At 37.3% G+C, this 18,411-nt stretch overlaps 1 protein-coding gene across 3 annotated transcripts in view; it reads left to right on the top strand.

Moving 5' to 3' along the window:
• The window catches only part of cnih3 (cornichon family AMPA receptor auxiliary protein 3), a 49,494-nt gene that overhangs the window by 8,013 nt on the left and 23,070 nt on the right, over positions 1 to 18,411 (top strand). For all 3 annotated transcript variants that reach the window (XM_073856245.1, XM_073856244.1, XM_073856246.1), the window contains exons 2-3: positions 1,054 to 1,122; positions 14,027 to 14,074. In XM_073856245.1, the coding sequence (XP_073712346.1) occupies positions 1,054 to 1,122; positions 14,027 to 14,074 (117 nt within the window). The remainder of the gene's footprint in view (positions 1 to 1,053; positions 1,123 to 14,026; positions 14,075 to 18,411) is intronic.

Genomic DNA, 18,411 nt, shown 5'->3' on the forward strand with positions numbered 1-18,411 from the left:
TATATAATGGTTAAGACTTAACTGCTTACAGAGAGTATTTATTAAGAAATAACCTTGTAGACTCTCCTTGCTATATATAAAATACACAAAGTGGGTTCCTTTCAAAAAATATTTAATTAGTCTGCGGTGGATAAAGTTTACAGGCCTGAACAAAACCCAGACCTGAACCCAACTGAACACCTTTCGGATCGACTGGAAATGTGATTTAGGTCTTAACGCCCAACTTCACTTGCCACAGTACTTCTGCTGCCTGTGTCGCCTACAGAACTGAATGAACATTGATATACTATGAAAGAAAGAGAGAAACGGTGAAGAAAGTGAGAGCAGTGTGGTCTGTAGCAGGGGAAATAAGCTTGTGTAATGTGATCTAACTTTAATTTAGACTTTACTTGCCCTGTGCAGGTGCAAAAGAAATAAGGCACTACAAGAAGCTTTTTTCTGTAATGCAGTTGCCAAAGAAATTTTGTATCACTTGGGGTTCTGTACTGTATAACTTTCGGCACAAAGCACTACTGCATACAAAGGAGTACTGTAGTGTTTAGTTATAGGCGATGTAGTAAATTTTCACAATATATGATATATGGGATGATTGTGCTGCTTATATAAAATAGACCATCATTGTTAATGTTTATGATGCTTTTTTATTTGTCCATTAAGTTTCCATACGACAGCATTAGTGCAAATGTTTTATTAGTGTTCCTGAACTAAACCTCATATAAATTTCATTTGAATCCTGCCCCTAATTGAAACTAAATTAACCACTATTCAAGGAAAATGTGCTTTGTAGCACTTTTATGCAATGTTGTATTGTTTCAAATGCCTTAAACTGACTTGACTGTCATCGCATGTCATAAAAAGACTACAAAATTAGATTTTTAGCTAAATCATCCAACACTGCTTTCACTCTTTGCCAGTGAAATGCTGGAATAACATAAGGGAAAAATGAAACTGCAATCGGCAGACACTGATATTTTTTAAGACTGCACACACTGCAAATGGATGTGTCCAGCCTAATGATAGAGATCGTGTTCTCCTTTTTTCTTTGGTTTTCAGATAACAGCCTTTGATGAGCTTCAGGCCGACTTCAAGGTGCCGATCGATCAGGGCAATCCACTTCACGCGGTAAGTCATGTAAATAAGGTCATGGTCATCTGATTCATCGCCCTTCTGTGCACTTTCAAATGCGTGTGTTTGTGTTGGCAACAATTTAAAGTAGGGGTGGGCCGATCCAATACTTGGGATCGGATACCGGGCCGATCAGGACCTTTTTTGCTGGATCGGGTATCAGACTAATGGGGCCGATCCAAATCCGATAAAACCCAAACCCGGTCATGCTACAGAAAAGTCAGACTATTATAAAAGCACCATAAACATTTTTACTGTATACACTGTATTCAAAGTCTTTCTAATATATTCGAGAGCTTTATGCAAAAAAACAAATATGAAGATATTTAGGGTCACAAAAACTGAATGGTGTGGTTAATGCACTGGAGTAGCGGTGAAACACAGAAAAACTAGGATTGGTATCGGCTGATACTCAGAATTCAAGTATCGAAATCGGATTGGTATGGAGAAAGTGGTATTAACCCACCCCTAATTTAAAGTTCAAATTTTATGTTTAAGAAAAATCTCTGCTACCGTACTTTCCGCCGTATAAGCCACATCATTCAAAAATGCGTCATTAAGACGAAATAACATATATATGTCACAGTGGACTATACGTCGCATTTATTTAGAAAATTATTTCACAAAATCCAAGCCGAAGAACAGACATTTAATCTGGAAAGGCAAGTTATTTAACTAAACAATAGCAAACAGAACAGAAGGCTGAATATATGTCCGTACGTTAACGTAACATTATCAATTATTTAAACGATAAACCATAGCATACAAAACTTACCCGGAAGGTTGAATAGTCTAAATTTACCGTACAAGCCAACTAGCGCGAAGTTCGCATACTCGTCATTCCACATTACAGAATCCATTGAATTACATAATTACAGAAGCAGCATATGGTGGACTCTCGCGGCTGTAGACGGTAATGATGTCTCTTGCCTCATAATTGTCAAAATTAATTCATACTGACTCACAAGTCGCACCTGACTATAAGACGCAGCACCAGCCAAGTAATGAAAAAAACGCGGCTTATAGACCGAAAAATATGGGATTCATTTAGAAGAGAAGGCATTTTTTTATAATCCCATATTTGTACCTGAAGCCTTTGTACATTTGTCTTCACAAAATCTTACTGTTAGAAAATGAGAAATGGCAGATATATGAAAACTTGATGTCTAGTATACTGGACGTTAATAGGATTTTTCAAGGCTAAAATTGTTTGTTCGTAAAGTTTTCCATCTTGAGACTGAGCTTTGATCTGTAGTAGGGACCAGGTGTGATGCTCGCACCAAATTCCAAAACATTTTTCATCATCCGCAGGATTGCATGAATAATCCATACAGCATCTGTCAATGTGTTGTGTTTTCTCTGTTGGAGGCTCTGGCAGCTTTAATCTGGCTAATTAATTCAAACTGAGGCAACTTTTCCAGCTTTTTCGCAACAGCAACTGTTTCCCCAAAGCTATAAGTTGTTATTCTAGGCGTCAGCGTTGCAGAATATTTACATGTGTTCGCTTGATACCTCGCCAAGTTATGTTTTGACAGACACCGAATCAAGCTGCACGGATATTTTTGGTCAGGAACGTGTTTTTACTAAATCTGTGGCTTTATATATATAGAGAGAGAGAGAGAGAGAAAGAGAGAGAAAATTCTCACTTTGAAAGAGTCACTGTGACAAAGAGACAAATATCTGAGTCACGGATCCTTTCACAAGCACAGAAGTTCTGTAGCCGCAATTTATTGCTGTCAAAGTGAAGTTATGTAGGCTATATGTCACCCACTCCTATCAAAACTATAGAGGGTTTGGTAGATGGGGGGTGTTGAAAGATTGATGGTCTCCGGGTTGATCTCACCAGCCAGTCGAGTCAATCTAACACCCTGCCTGGTTAATTGGTGGCTCCTGTCAGTCAACGGCACAGAGGAAATCGGGACCTCATCCTGTGATCCTCAGTGGTGGAGCTACTCGTGATGATGACTCGAGAGAGCACTGCTGAAGTCTTTGTAATCAGTTTGATCAGTTTCTCTATCTCTGCCCTGGGCAGAGCAAAGGTTAGAGATCATTCATGGCCTTCAAGCATAGGGAAATGTATTTGCAGATGTTTAAAGTTTAGATGTGTATTAAATTGTAATCATCTAATTATTAAAATCAAATTGGTTGAACGTAAAGATTACCCCACTTTTAGACAAAAAAAAAACCCATTTCTCCATATAGTGGACTTTAGTGGACCTCAATGGTTTACAGTTTTAATGCAGTTTAAAATTGCCATTTCAATGCAGATTTAAAGGGCTCTAAACCATCCCAACCAAGGCATAAGGGTCTTATCTATAGCGAAACAATCATTATTTTCTCAAAAAAAGGAAACTTCTCATCTTGTTGCACTATCCGTATGACGCGCCAGCTCAACCTTCCGTATTACCAGTGGCGGCTCTTGATTGCTCTTCCGAGGGGCGCAAATTCAAAATATGTGTTCGTAGTTTCATGTGTGTTGTTCGTGTTTTCAAAATATGTGTTTGTTGGGTCATGTGAACCATGTGCATCACGTGTTTTGTCAAAATAAGTGTCTGCTGCACACGCGTCAAAACCGTTTATGATAAAAGAGACGCTCACGTTCACAAAATACACAAAAGACACTCCCTTAACAGTAAACTCTGATTACGCATGGATTATGCAAACGCGAGCGTCTCTTTTGTCATAAACCCTTTAGACGCATCTGCAGCAGGCACTTATTTTGACAAAACACGTGATGCACATAGGATCACTCAACGCGGCATACACACATTTTGAAATAACAAACCAAATGCATGACGGGCTACATACATGTTGTAACGAACTTTACATTGTGCGCCCTCAAAAAAAGAAGTCACAGCAGCCACTGCGTATTACGAAATCACGTCGAAAAGTCACCTGTTACATATGTGGATCATACTTGGATCAAGAAACCCTGCTGAAAAAAACAGCGTACCAGCAAGACCAGCATATGTTGTGTTTTGGTGCTGGTTTGCTAGTGAACACCAGCTAAACTAGCATCAGCACCAGCATTAGCACCAGCTAAACCAGCACCAAACCAGCATTAGCACCAGCTAAACCAGCATCAAACAAGCATTAGCACCAGCATCCCATGCTGGTCATACCAGCAAGACCAGCATATGTTGTGTTTTGGTGCTGGTATGCTGGTGACCACCAGCTAAACCAGCATCAAACCAGCATACACCAGCATAATTCCCATGCTGGTCCATGCTAGTTTGATGCTGTTTTTTCAGCAGGGAAGGTTGATTGAGAAGTGAAAATAATAAGGTCACTAAATTCGATCTTTTCAAATGAACTAAACCATTAAAGTACTGTAACTATTGCGTGTAGACTTTGCTATACTCGTCGCGCTACATCTATGCGTTTTGGGATACATTGTATTTACGCAATTGGGTGGAGTCTATCCGAATCAACTTACATTATATTAAAAGGATCCTTTTTATCAGTATATGTGTTTCATGGAAATCGATCCCAAGCTATTTTTGCTGTTAACACGATGCTTTAAGGAACATTTCACTGTAAAGTATAGCATGCTTATTCTCCTTAGCTGTACTTTTGTACATGTTTGCTTTGAGTTAATAATACTGAAAATTTACAGCAACAAACTCTAAGGGCCCTATCTTGCACCGAGCGCAATTGACTTTGTCAGTGACGCATGTATCATTTCGTATTTTGCACTGGCGCACAGCGGGTTTTTCCCTCCACAGACGCACGTCGACAAACTAGGGAATGAACTTGCGCTCCCTGGGCGGTTCAGCGCAAAAAAGGAGGCGTGCTCCGGCGCAAACCATCTCTTATGCTATTTTGCAGTTTCAAAAAACAATTGCGCTACTAACCAAAAAAAACTAGTCTAAAGTCAGTGGCGCGTTGTGCGTGGTTCATTATGCTATTTTAAGGGCGCATGCTTGACCATAATGTATAGCGTTCACAACGCGCATTGCTTATCTAATCTACACAGATGCAACAGTTATTTTTGCAAATCATAAATTGTTACAATAAAAAATATAAGATAAGGGAAATCATTAAATCATAAATTGTTACAATAAAAAAATATTAAGATAAGGGAAATCATTGTGGTGAGCATTGTGGTGATAGTTTTTATTTATTTTATGTGGCAGCGTTAAACAATTATCATGCAAATAATGATTAAAATATTTTCATAAGTTTGTTGTGTGGCTGTATTACGTTTATTTTATCTAAATAATAATTAAAATGTTTTCATAACCTTTATGTATGTGGTTGGTGAACTTGATTTGTACTTTGGGGTTGAACCTTGCTTGCGTTTCTTGTGTCCGATTTCAAAGCCCCCAAACCCTTTCAGCGGTGAGGGTGGACGCAGCGATGTCCTCCTGTGTGCCCGGCGTGCCCGATTAATGCTGGCAAGCTTGGGATCCCCCCGTTTCCTGACATCATTGTAGTGCTTGGCGCAGCTGATGAGACAATTGCGGCTATGTCCTCTCACGCCTGTTTAACCGACGCTGATTTGGGCGGGTTTCTCCCATCCCCATACAAAACAACTTCTCTGTCTTTGACTGCTCTTACAAGAACGTCGGTCTCCTCGGCTGTGAACCGCTCCTGGCGTGCGCCTGTCAAATCCGTCATAATAATAGCAACCCGCCATGGAACTTGCGCCCTTGCGTTTAAAGGGAATGTTGGATAGCGTTCTGATTGGTTTATTTGACGTTACGCCCAAACCACACCTATGAATAATGAACCTACTTCAGACCAACCCCTTATTGATTTGCGCCCGGCGCAAGACTTATTTCTCCCGCCGGGAAAATAGCAACAGCGCCCAAGATCCGCCCACAAAGTCACTTGCGCTTTGCGCTTCGGACTTGCGTTTCAGATCGTTAAAATAGGGCCCTAAATCTTTTAGTTATGAATCCGAAGCATAAGTAAAATTTGTGGAGCTCAGATGCAAAAGCAGCCAAACGCCACCTCTGCCAAAAATTCGATAATGATATTAACCAAATGCTATCGGCATGTATTATACTGTACGTTCATCAAATACGTTTGTTTTAAATCTGCTTAATCCTGTCCTCAGGACCTTCAGAAATACCGGTTTGTTGGCAAAATCCATTAAGGGTCTGATAAAAAAACATATCAGATGCACTTAAAGGGTTTTGCATTTGAGTTCTTGATTTAATCCAGACTACTAAATTGATGTTTAAATAATGATTACAACTACAAAGTTTACAGCCTACCTGCAGTCAACAAAATAGTTTGTTTAATTCTTAGTATTTACTGCGCTGTCACATTTGCTTGCCCTTGCCTGGTTGCTGTTGCTTGAATAAATCTTTGAAGGCACATTCTGCAGCAATAAAAATATGTGTGATGTTATTCTTCTTGAATAATAAAGCTACTTGAATAATACCTAAGTTTTCTGTGCAGAAGCGAGGCTTCTTTAATGTCAAGATTACTGTTTGAGTTCATTTCATAAAATCTTGTTGTTGCCCTGCTTGATTCGCATAAGCTTTTAATGCGCTAAACAGACAATTACACGCATGTGGCTGATTTCAATGAAAAACAGTTAGCATTCTCATTATGGGCAATGTTGCATGTTTTATGATCTCATCCAGATGTTTGCCAGCATGCACACTACAAAACCATGCCAGCACACCTATTGACTCAGTAACTCATTTAACATTATATAATTAAATAATATTACATTTACTGTGGTAAACACTTTTAGCCAAAGCATTCTTCATGTACATAGTATATTTATTCAGTACTGTACAGTATGTCAAAAACTATTACCTTTATAGAGCTAAGGTTTTCAGAGTTTCCTGCTCAGATAACGCGTTTAAAATCAATATGGAACCAATATTAGGCACTATACTATTACTGCCTCAGTATTGGTGGCTTCTTGTGGCTTCTTCAGGGTTCACTTTGAATTGGACATGGATGGTCCCAGTGGGTTTAGTTAGTATCAGTTACTTTCCAGTTCTTCTCAGTTACCTCACAAGTGCCAAGTAGCAAAGAAAATCATTTTGCTCTGGCATTTAAACATTAACCTGACTGAATCACATAGCAGAGGAAAATGAATGTGCTTCAGCAGACAAAACTATTACTAGTATTATTATATTTTGGCACTGCAGGTTTTAAAATATTTATTTTTGTGCTTGGATATGAAAAGCTTTTCTCCTTCCTTATAAAAATTGCTACACTATACATAAAAAGATTGGATCAAATATGGACATTTTCTACATGAATGTAAACACTTTGGTTTGTCCATATTATAGAGTGTAAGTATGTTTATTCAGCCTGGTCTCACTGTTAAAGGAATAGTCTACTCATTTTCAATATTAAAATATGTTATTACCTTAACTAAGAATTGTTGACACATCCCTCCATCATCCGTGCGCGTGCACGCAAGCGCCGGAGCGCGCTGCAACGCTTCGATAGCATTTAGCTTAGCGCCATTCATTCAATTTTTCCATTTAGAGATAAAGCTAGAAGTGACCAAACACATCAACGTTTTTCCTATTTAAGACGAGTAGCCATACGAGCAAGTTTGGCGGCACGAAACAAAACGCAGCGCCTCTCCAAGCGGACTCAAAAGAGGAACCACACTTCATGGCGCAACAGCACCCCCGGGAGTACTTCGACTCGCCTGAAAAGTCCGCTCCCCTTCTCACTCTCATAATGGGAGAGGGAGGGTGTTACTGCGCCGAGTCGAAGTACTCCCAAAAATGCTATTACGCCATAAAATATAGTTCCTCTTTTAAATCCGCTTAGAAAAGCGCTACGTTTTATTTTGTACCACCAAACTTGCTCGTATAACTACTCGTCTTAAATAGGAAAAACGTTGATGTGTTTGGTCACTTCTAACTTTATCTCTGATTGGTACCATTGAATGAATGGGGCTAAGCTAAATGCTATCGAAGCGTCGCAGCGCGCTCCAGCGCTTACGTGCACGCACACAGATGATAGAGGGATGTATCAACAGTTCTTAGTTAAGGTAATAACATATTTTAATATTGAAAATGAGTAGACTATTCCTTTAATACGTAGTATTTACACGTAACTTTAAAAAACAAAAACGTATTTTTTGTACGTTTAAATAGATGCTAAAACGTACAATGTATCTTTCATTCCATAAAGATTGCTGTATAATTTCCTTTTAACCATTTTAGCGATATGTTACCACCTTAACCCTAAACCCAAACCTTACCCTAAACCCAAAATCTTTTTATAGAAAATGTTTAAATACGTAATGTATTCTTTTTATGTTATGCAACGTAACGGACAGATATGTTTAGGAACATATTAGTAACAATATAGCATTCAAAAGATATTTTAAGGTGCTACAGTCATACGCAAAACAGTTTATTAAAATAATTTAACGTTACTGTTTAAAAAAATCAAGAGACAGACAATTAGGTGTAATCACAACAACTTATTTATTGCGAATATTAAAATCAGTACCAAAAGTAGTTAAAATGACGATGTGCTGCAGCCAAGGTCCTCTCTGGAGTATATGAAGTAAAGTAAAGAGAAGTATTAAAGTTATTAATCCAAGAGTTTGATCAGCATTGATCCGGCTTCCCTCTGTCACGGCGCGCTTTTTTAATTTCAAACATACACCAACGGAAATGGAAATGACGCAAATATGTCACGTGGCACTCAAAGAGCCAATGAGCTTTTGATATCACTGCCGTAAAGCAATGTGTCGTAAAGTTTCTTAAGGCGGGATATTTGAATTCACATTAACGAACGCGTGATCTGACGTTACGGTTGCTGATGAGAACGCGGATAAAGATCGCTGGATAAAGGGCTGAATTTGGATCTGTTCCTCGCAATCGTATGAAATTTAAAGATGTCGATTACAGCAAATAAATAAAAGTAAAATCTTTTGTGAATTTATGTTGTATTTTGTTGTAATTATTGCTTAGTAGTAAGACAGCAGGAGAAATCGCGTTTTTGTGTGTCATGGCAAACAAACTAAATATAAATACAGAAATGCTATTCATTTTAACGTTTTAAAATGTTAAATATTGTGAAATTCTCTGAATATCATAATCATTTCATATGGGTAAACTGTCTTAAATAAGTCAGAAAATATGACTGAAAACATGTCATTGTTATGAGTAAGAAACGCCAATGCCCGCGATTTTAAAATTTATGAATAGGAATAACTTACGTACAAATTTGTACGTTTGTGAAGCTGTAAATACGTAAATAATTTACGTATTAGTCCTGTCAAAGCGTCGATATTGTACGTTTCAGTGTGTTTTAAACGTATAAGTAAATGTACGTATTGTACAACCACACTGAAACGTAAAAATACACACGTATTCTCATGAGATCACGTTGGTTTATTTTGCTCTTCTATTCATTATTGATATAATGGTTATTTTCATTTTATAATTTGCATTTAGCATAGGGTTTCCTGCTGTCCGCATGACACCTGGTGCTGTTTTATGTCATTGTTTTTAGGTATGCTGAGTATTATTTGTGATACGGGGATGATAGACTCAGTTCTGCTGTGTTTGCATATGTGTCTATTGTGTCTAACTGTTGTTTTGTGCAGGTTTCTCTCTGTTAGATCCCATGGTCCATATCAACACATTCTCGCTGTCCTATATTTACCATTATATTGTTTACACTGTATGCCAGCACTTGTCAAGCAGAATTTGTGCTGACGAATATTTCAAAGGGAGCCGAGGCTAATTGCCTGCTAATTAAAAGTGCTGATATGTCTGTGGTTATCTCTAGTCTCTGTGGCTGCCAGTGAAATATATTTGCATGCTGCTGTGGAAAGAGGGTGGTGCAAAAAAAATGTTGGTCTTGAGAAAATTTGGATGAACTAAAATTGCGGTCCAAAAATAGTGTGAGTTGTGTTCATGGATGTTTGGTCTAATCTCTGAAACACAGCTGTGTGTTGGAGTAGTCGAGTCAAAGGTTGACAGTCAAAGTGAAAGATAACATTTTGGAAAATAGTTGCACGTGTCAACTCAAATTAAACCTCGAAGCAGTAACTGCATTTTTAAGTATTTTTCATGGAAACAGCACAAATGTAGCATTTACCCTCACAAATTATGTAAATGTATAAGTATGTTTGTATCATACTGATACAAAAACAGTTTACAGTAGATGAAAATACTGTAAGTAACTTCGGAAAAAAGCGTTAACACAACATAGAAGTTTTTGTCTATAGACGGTTTCAGCAGTAACAACATAAACAAACGGCTTTCGTGGAACACGCGTAACTTCTGGTATATTCCGCTAAGAATCAATAATAACAAAGTCCTTTTAGAGTAGTTTATTTTTGATAATAAGCCAAATAAGCAACAAGTAGATTACCATATTTCATAGCTAAAGCATATAAAAAACTATACTGAGCTAACGTTGCTATGTAAAATGTGTACTATAATGTATACAGTGTTAACAACAAACCGGCTGCCAAACCTCCCTTCACATAGTGGTGATCCATGATATTTTTGGACTTTAGTGAACCTCAATGGTTTCAGTGCAGTTTAAAATTGCAGTTTTAACGCAGCTTCAACTGGCTCTAAATGATCCCAACCGTGGCATAAGGGTCTTATCTAGCAAAATGATTGTCATGTTTGAGAAAAAAAGTACACAAAAGTACCATAACTTCTGGTCTTGCACTAGCCGTGTGATGTACCAATTTTGACTTACGTATTACATAACTACGTCAAAACGTCACGGACGACGTATGCGACACTACATTGTTTACAAGTGTGGAGAAAGAGGACCGTTCCATAGTTGTTTTATATGGAATGATACTAATTAATGTCTTTGTGTCAGTTTTTGGTTAAAATTGTCTGCAAGGGTGCGTTTCACATATGTAATCCGTGACCTTCCGACGTGATTACGTAATACATAAGGTCGCGTTGGTGCGTCACACGGCTAGTGCAAGACTAGAAGTTAAGTACTTTTTTTGCGAAATTGACAATCTGTTTGCTAGATAAGACATATATGCCTTGGTTGGGATTGTTTAAAGCCATTTAAAGCTGCATTAAAACTGCAATTTTACCGGGATTTTTTTATGTTTTTAAAAAAGGTGAATATTCCCTTAATGCTAAAAGAATTTTAGTGCTGAGGTATGTTGCATTGGCCATCGTGAATTAATGGATACAGTACAGTACATTATTTACAAGTTCAGGCTACTGGTTTAAATAATGCATTTGAATGAACTTTTGTCTTCAGTGGAAATTTTTAAAACTGACAATCAAATATGTATTTAGACTTTATTAATGCAGAAAATGGCATCTTGGCACACCTCCTGCCATAGGGCATAAGAACTGGGCTCTTACAAACAAAGTGCAGCCTTTTATGTTTTGATCACTCATGGAAGATTTATTTGTGCTTTAACGTACAATCAAACCTGCATCCCATTGTGTACTGGTTACAGTTGTGCATCACAATGATACAAATTCATTGTGCATAAACTGTAAAGGAAAAAGGTAGCATTTTCAGAAAAAAAAACTCACTGGTCCTTAAAGGGGAAAAAAATGCTAAATTGGTAGAATATGAGCAGATTTGAATCTCGGGCAAACAAATGTGATTAATGTAGAAAACACCTCTCAACAAAGGTGTACAGAATGTTGTGATGTAGCCATCAAATGCAATTTTACATGCAATTCAGAAATCTGACTGCTGCTTGCCTGTAGCTTTTCTAAATGCCATTGTATAATCCTCTGTGGTTCTGGAAGAGATCATCTTTGAAATAAACGTTCCTAAAATGGTCTATGTTGGGCTATATGGTTCCTTAAAACATCCACAGATCATTTTTGTTGCATAAATGGTTACTAGAGGTGGAAAAGCTTCTACACTATCAGAAAAAATGGTCCAAGAATGGTGCCAAATAACCTTTGGAAAGGTCCTAATATAGCATTCAGGTACAGTTATCTATACATTTGGTACCAATATGACCTTTTGAGGTACTAAAATGCACTCTTTGGTACCAATATGTACCTCTGAGGTACTAATATGAACTCTTTGGGTGGGTTGCACCAACAAGGATCAAATTAAGCAGAGTTCAGAGCCAATCTAGGGTTTGTTGATCCCAGCTTAATTTTAATTTTAATTTTTAAACACAGATGAACAAACCCTAGATTAAACCTCTAAACTGTATTAAATCCTTCATCTGCGATTTATTTTGTCCGCCATGTTGAATTTTCCGGTGTAATTAAACAGCAACAATGTTGACGTTGTCATTCAAAAAGGAAATAAACAGTTTATGCAAGCAAAGGTAATGTAATTCTTGTATTATAAATCACCTACATACACCGGTAGGCTAATCTAAAGGCCTGATTCAAATAAAAACATTTGACAATCTTTTAAAACAATTAACAGACCAGGAAATATTGTGACAGGAAATATCGCAAAGCTCAGATATTGTGCTATAATGAACAAGATGTGTCGACGCATTTGTCATGAAGCGCCACCGTGTGTCCGTTCATTCACTGTCCTTCGTCTGACTGGAGCACGCGTGACAGAGGAGAAGCACATACGAGCATCGGTAGCTGTCACCGGTGCTGCTAATAATCTTTTTGAGCCGCCAAACTCACTTTGTTGAGATGTTATAATAAACGCATCTTTGAATAGCGCCACCATGCTCGCGGTATGTGTTTCTAATCATTTAGCCAGACATTTAATTGTAAAAAACATATTTAAACCTCCTCATATGCAAGTTTAAAGTTAATCCCTCACTGAAATTTAAAACGGAGTTTAAAGTAATGGAGCAACAGGATTAAAGATAATCTAGATTTACTGTAAGATTTAAACCTGGATCAAAATGACAGTTTAAATTTAAACCTGTTTATTTTTAAACAGGTTTAAAGTTTGGTGCAACAGAATTATTAAATAAGCTTTGATTTAAACCAGATTTAGGCCTAATCCTTGTTGGTGCAACCCACCCTTTAGGTGCAAAGGTGTACTTTTTGAAAATGTACATCAGGGTTCTTGAAATCCTTGAAAGTTTGTGAATCTAGGGAAAAATTCAAGGCCCTGGGAAGTTTTTAAAAATATACATACATAGATACAGGTCATTGAAGGATAATATTATAAATTCTAGAGTTTTTAAGCACATGTGCTAAACTGTTCACTTTAATGCTTGTGTATTCTGTATGCAAATGTTGATTCATACCAAAATGCTTTTTTGCATATAGTTGTGTTTGACAAATGAAAACGTCTCGGGTTACGTATATGTAACTGTTGTTCTTTGAGAATGGAACAAGACACTGCGTCTCCCTTGCCATACTTCCTGGCTCCCGCATCACCCTTTGTTGTTAAGCCTCACCATTGGTTGATTTTGATATATACATTCAGACGCACTTACCCCTGAAGGCGTCCCCAAATTGTCACTGCAGTGACACAGCGCAAGTTCCCTCAAATGGGAACTGTAACAATGTATCTTTAAGGTAACATGATGTAACCTTGCTCTCACTTGAAATGTGTCCCTACATATAGTCCTTAAATTTGAGGGTATTGGACCTGAAAAAGTCCTTGAAAGGTCCTTGAATTTGAAGTTAACTAAGGTGTGGGAACCCTGGTACATTCCCAGTGACCATTTTTGGACAGATTTTTTTTTTTTTTTTTTTGACAGGAAAAGGTGAGAAAGACATTTTTTTTTAGAAGCCTTTGAAAGATTTTTTTGGGAACCAAAAATTTTTATTTTATCACTGTGAATCATCCTTTATAAAACATTTTTAGTGTGCTGTCAAGAGCTGAAGAAAACAAGAATACATGTACGTCAAAGCCATAACCGCTTTAACACTGTACACATATACTCATAAATCAAGTTAAATTCTGAAGATTCTACTTTTCTGTGGCTTTTAAACAGTAAGAGTTTTGCCCTTGATACAGAAGTTATAAATGCTATGTGAGATAAAACATCTTTTTCTCTCAACAGCGTGAAAGACTTCGAAACATTGAGAGGATCTGCTGCCTGCTGAGAAAGGTAATGTAATGTGTTTTTTTATTCATTTAAACATTACATTTTAGCAATTTACTTATGTGCACCTTTTAATTACTATCCGTCTAAACTTTATAATATCATATGTCTTTAGCAGCATATTCTTAAAATGTTTAAAGGGGCCATGGCATGAAAATCTGACTTTTTCCATGTTTAAGTGCTATGATTGGGTCCCCAGTGCTTCTATCAACCTAGAAAATGTGAAAAAGATCAACCCAGTAACTTAGTTTTATGCTGCGTCCGAAAACTCAAGGCAGTGACTCGTTGCCTCGCTGCCTCATGAGGAAATGACTTCGGAGGCATGAAGGTAGCTCAGAGAAAGACTTTCGGATGCACTTCTAAGGCAGCGTGTTTGAAATTTAAACAGAGAGCGCCTTTGTGATAACTAATCACATATTTGAAAACTACAATACTAATTTCTCGCTAGAAATGCAATTAAAAGGTGTAAAAAGTGAAAATATACCTTTATTTACACTAAATTGGTGGTCCAGTCGCGTCCTTGGCCGCCATTTTATTTTTTCGAACTCGACCGGACTCAACCAATCACATTCTTAATGTACGTCCACGCATAGGTATCTCAGGAGACAGGAAGTAAACCAAACATTGAATTCGGACATGCCTTGATGCCTTGCTGCCTTGGAAAGCTGCCTCAGAAGGCAGCAATTTAGAGTTTTCGGACGCAGCCTTAGTAAACCATTCTCTACAAGCACATGAAAAAATAGGTTGTTGAAATTTGGCTCTCCTTATGATGTCATAAGGAGCTCTTGTTATAATAATACCACCCCTTAATCTGCATTATCCAATCACAGCACTGCCATTTAGTGCAGAGAAAATAACAATTGAGTTTTAATTGCAACAAACCAACACATCAATGTTTGAATTTCAGCAGCTCATTTGCATTTTAAAGGGCACACCCAAAACAGTACATTTTTGCTCACACCTACAAAGTGGCAATTTTAACATGCTATAATAAATTATTTATATGGTATTTTGAGCTAAAACTTCACATATGTGCTCTGGGGACACCAAAGATTTATTTGAAATCTAAAAAAAGGCTTGTGCCATGGCCCCTTTAATAAAAAATACTATATTTTGCATAATGTTTCTGGACATTTCTTATCAGAAGTCAGACCACTTATACTGCAAATGCATAACTAGAAATTTTCAGAAATATATATTATATTTATATGTATAATTATTGCATTTTCACATTCATTGATATACACATGAACTACTGATCTGTTTCATGATGTTTGTCATTGATGATACATAAATGAAAGGTTTCATATAAAGTGTTTGACACACAGTTTGTTGTGGAAGTTAAAGCATTGTGGGTTTGAATCCTGCTCAATATCCTACATGCTGTTAAAGGGGGCCAGAACCTGTTATGTTTGATGAATTTTGCCAACATCAGCAAAACACCTACAGCTGCCTTCATGAGGAATATGTCTCATTACATGAGGCTTGTCTTGAGACCCAGCTGTCCCGTGTGCATGTGCAGCCAGAACAAAACGTTTCTGTTGTCACTGTTACACCTGACTGCAAGTATGACGGAAGAACAAAATACCATCTTGCAAAAAACGCTGTGTAACACTGTAACATAATAATGCCCGAACGAGGGCTTTATGCTGTATGTGCGTGAGCCTGTTTTGTTTTACGTTTGTTATTTTTAAGAAACATTCAGTTATGCAAAGAAAGGCCTTGTGATTTTTTTTGTAATTGGTGTGTGCACCACAAAGTAAACAGTAATCATTATTTATAAAAGGAATAGGCGCTTTTATCTCAGTTGAAGTCTTTGTGCACATGCAGCCTGTGGTTTGTCATTTATTATCATTATTAAATATCTTGGTTGTAAACACATGAGCTTCAGGCTCATATCACATCCCACTGGGGTAAGCGTTTGCCTGACTGACATGGGCTTATTGATAAGCTGGAAGGATCTCTTTAAATTAAGCCAGAGAGTTCAACCATTGTCACTCATGCATTCCTGATTCCTTTCATTTATTAAACACTTCTAAACAATAAGTTGATATTAAAGGAATATTCCATTCTCCTAAAAGAAAAATCCAGACAATCCACTCACCACCACGTCACCCAAAATGTTAATGTCTTTCTTTGTTCAGTCGAGAAGAAATTATGTTTTTTGAGGAAAACATTGCAGGATTTTTCTCATTTTAATGGACTTTAATAGAGCCCAACATTTAATACTTAACTCAACACTTAACAGTTTTTTTCAACGGAGTTTCAAAGGTCTATAAACGATCCCAAACAAGGCACTAGGGTCTTATCTAGCGAAACAATTGTCATTTTTAACAAGAAAAATAAAAAATATGCTCTTTTAAACCACAACTTTTCGTCTAGGTCCGGTCCAGCGCAACCTAATGTAAATGCGTAGTGATGTAGGGAGGTCACGTGTTACATATATAAAACGCAAATTTGCGGACCATTGTAAACAATAAACTGACACAAAGACATTAATTAGTATCAGTTGACATACAACAACGTAGGAACGGTCCTATTTCAACACACTTGTAAACACTGGGGCGGAGTTTCGCGTTCGTCTTCTGTGACCTTTTGACGTCATGACGTATTGCGCGGGGTCACGCTGGCGCATCACGACTGGATCTAGACGAGAAGTTGTGGTTTAAAAGTGGATATTTTTTATTTTTCTTGTCAAAAATGACAATCGTTTCGCTAGATAAGACCCTTATGCCTCGTTTGGGATCTTTTATAGTCATTTGAAAAAACTGTTAAGTGTTGAGTTAAGTATTAAATGCTGGGCTCCATCAAAGTCCATCAAAACGAGAAAAATCCTGCAATGTTTTCCTCAAAAAACATAATTTCTTCTCGACTGAACAAAGAAAGACATCAACATTTTGGATGACATGGTGGTGAGTAAATTATCTGGATTTTTCTTTTAAGAAAATGGAATATTCCTTCAAGTTACTTTGGCCAATTAGCTCTTCTACCAATGAAAATAGTTTCAAAAGTCAAAGCATTTAGCTTAGCATGTCATCGCACTTGAACTAACTTAAACTCACTTTATGTCAGCTGGTAAGAGAAACCCCTTCAGTGGTCCATCGAGATGAAACACCTGCAATCTCGCTCCAGGCAAAATGACATACTGCTGTCTTGAAGCGTAGTCATACAATACAAACAGTGAAACATCACAGTGCTATTATAACAAATATCAGCATTTTGGACGCTAATAAACTATTTAATTAGATCACCGGAACTACTGTAACTGTTTTATATATTTATAGATGAGGTTTCATTCCAAAAGTGAAATTTGGCATCACCTGATAGAGCTGGTACTGTGTTAGGATGAATCCTCCACCAAATTCTGAATTTTCTAGAGAAACGAGAAGAAAACAGAGATTCGCTGGGGTGACTGGCTGTCAGACAAACTTATGCTGAGTCACGCCGAGCTTCTTTCCAAACCTCCAGCATATTTTTAGACACCTGCTAATGCTACAATGCGTTCCAGGATTTGTAATTTAGGTCCCTTGTGCCAGTTTGTTTGGAACCTATTATATTGTACAGTGGCTTTTCTCATCTTAATCCAACTTAACCATAAAATAGTTGCCAACGCTATACAGTAATTAATTTTAATTTGATCTGCCTTATTGGCTAATTCTGTCATTTAAATGTATATATCATATATCAGTATGTATATCAGCCATGTTTCATTGTGACATGCCTTTGATTTGGTGATGAAACATGGAATAAGGATAATGGGATAAATGATAACGCCTTACAATAAGGTTGTATTTGTTAACATTAGTAAATTAATTAGCTAACATGAACTAACAATGAGCAGTATAGGTTTTTAGATGCGTTTTCGTCAATCGGATCACAAGTGGAGGAGAGAGACACATCACGTTTACACCTGGTATTTAAATCTGTCTCTTTTGTCCACTTTTGACCGCTTCTCTCCAGATTACTGAGGGGATGGTCTGTGAACGAGTCCCTCTCCTGTCATTTAAACATGAGCGGAAGTAATGACGGGTTTAAATGGACGCAAACTAATATTATGTCAGAGTCCACTGCTTGTGTTGTAAGTAAACATGCTACACAATGTTTTGTCTGTGTATATATAAGAGTTTTTTCTGATATTTCAACACAATTGCTGACATAAGATAGCGCAACTTTAAAAACGCTTGTAAAATGAAACTAATGAAAAACGTGCAGATCGCTTTAGTTTTTTAATGAAATGCTTAAAATAGCGCTGTCACCTTGAGTTCAGAAAAGAGGTCAGAAAAGATGTAAAACATTGATCTCAGTACATAAATGGGCGGAGAGACGGCGTATGGCTGTTTGAA

The sequence above is a fragment of the Misgurnus anguillicaudatus genome, chromosome 18, assembly GCF_027580225.2.
Source record: "Misgurnus anguillicaudatus chromosome 18, ASM2758022v2, whole genome shotgun sequence".
Classification (NCBI taxonomy): Eukaryota; Metazoa; Chordata; class Actinopteri; order Cypriniformes; family Cobitidae; genus Misgurnus; species Misgurnus anguillicaudatus.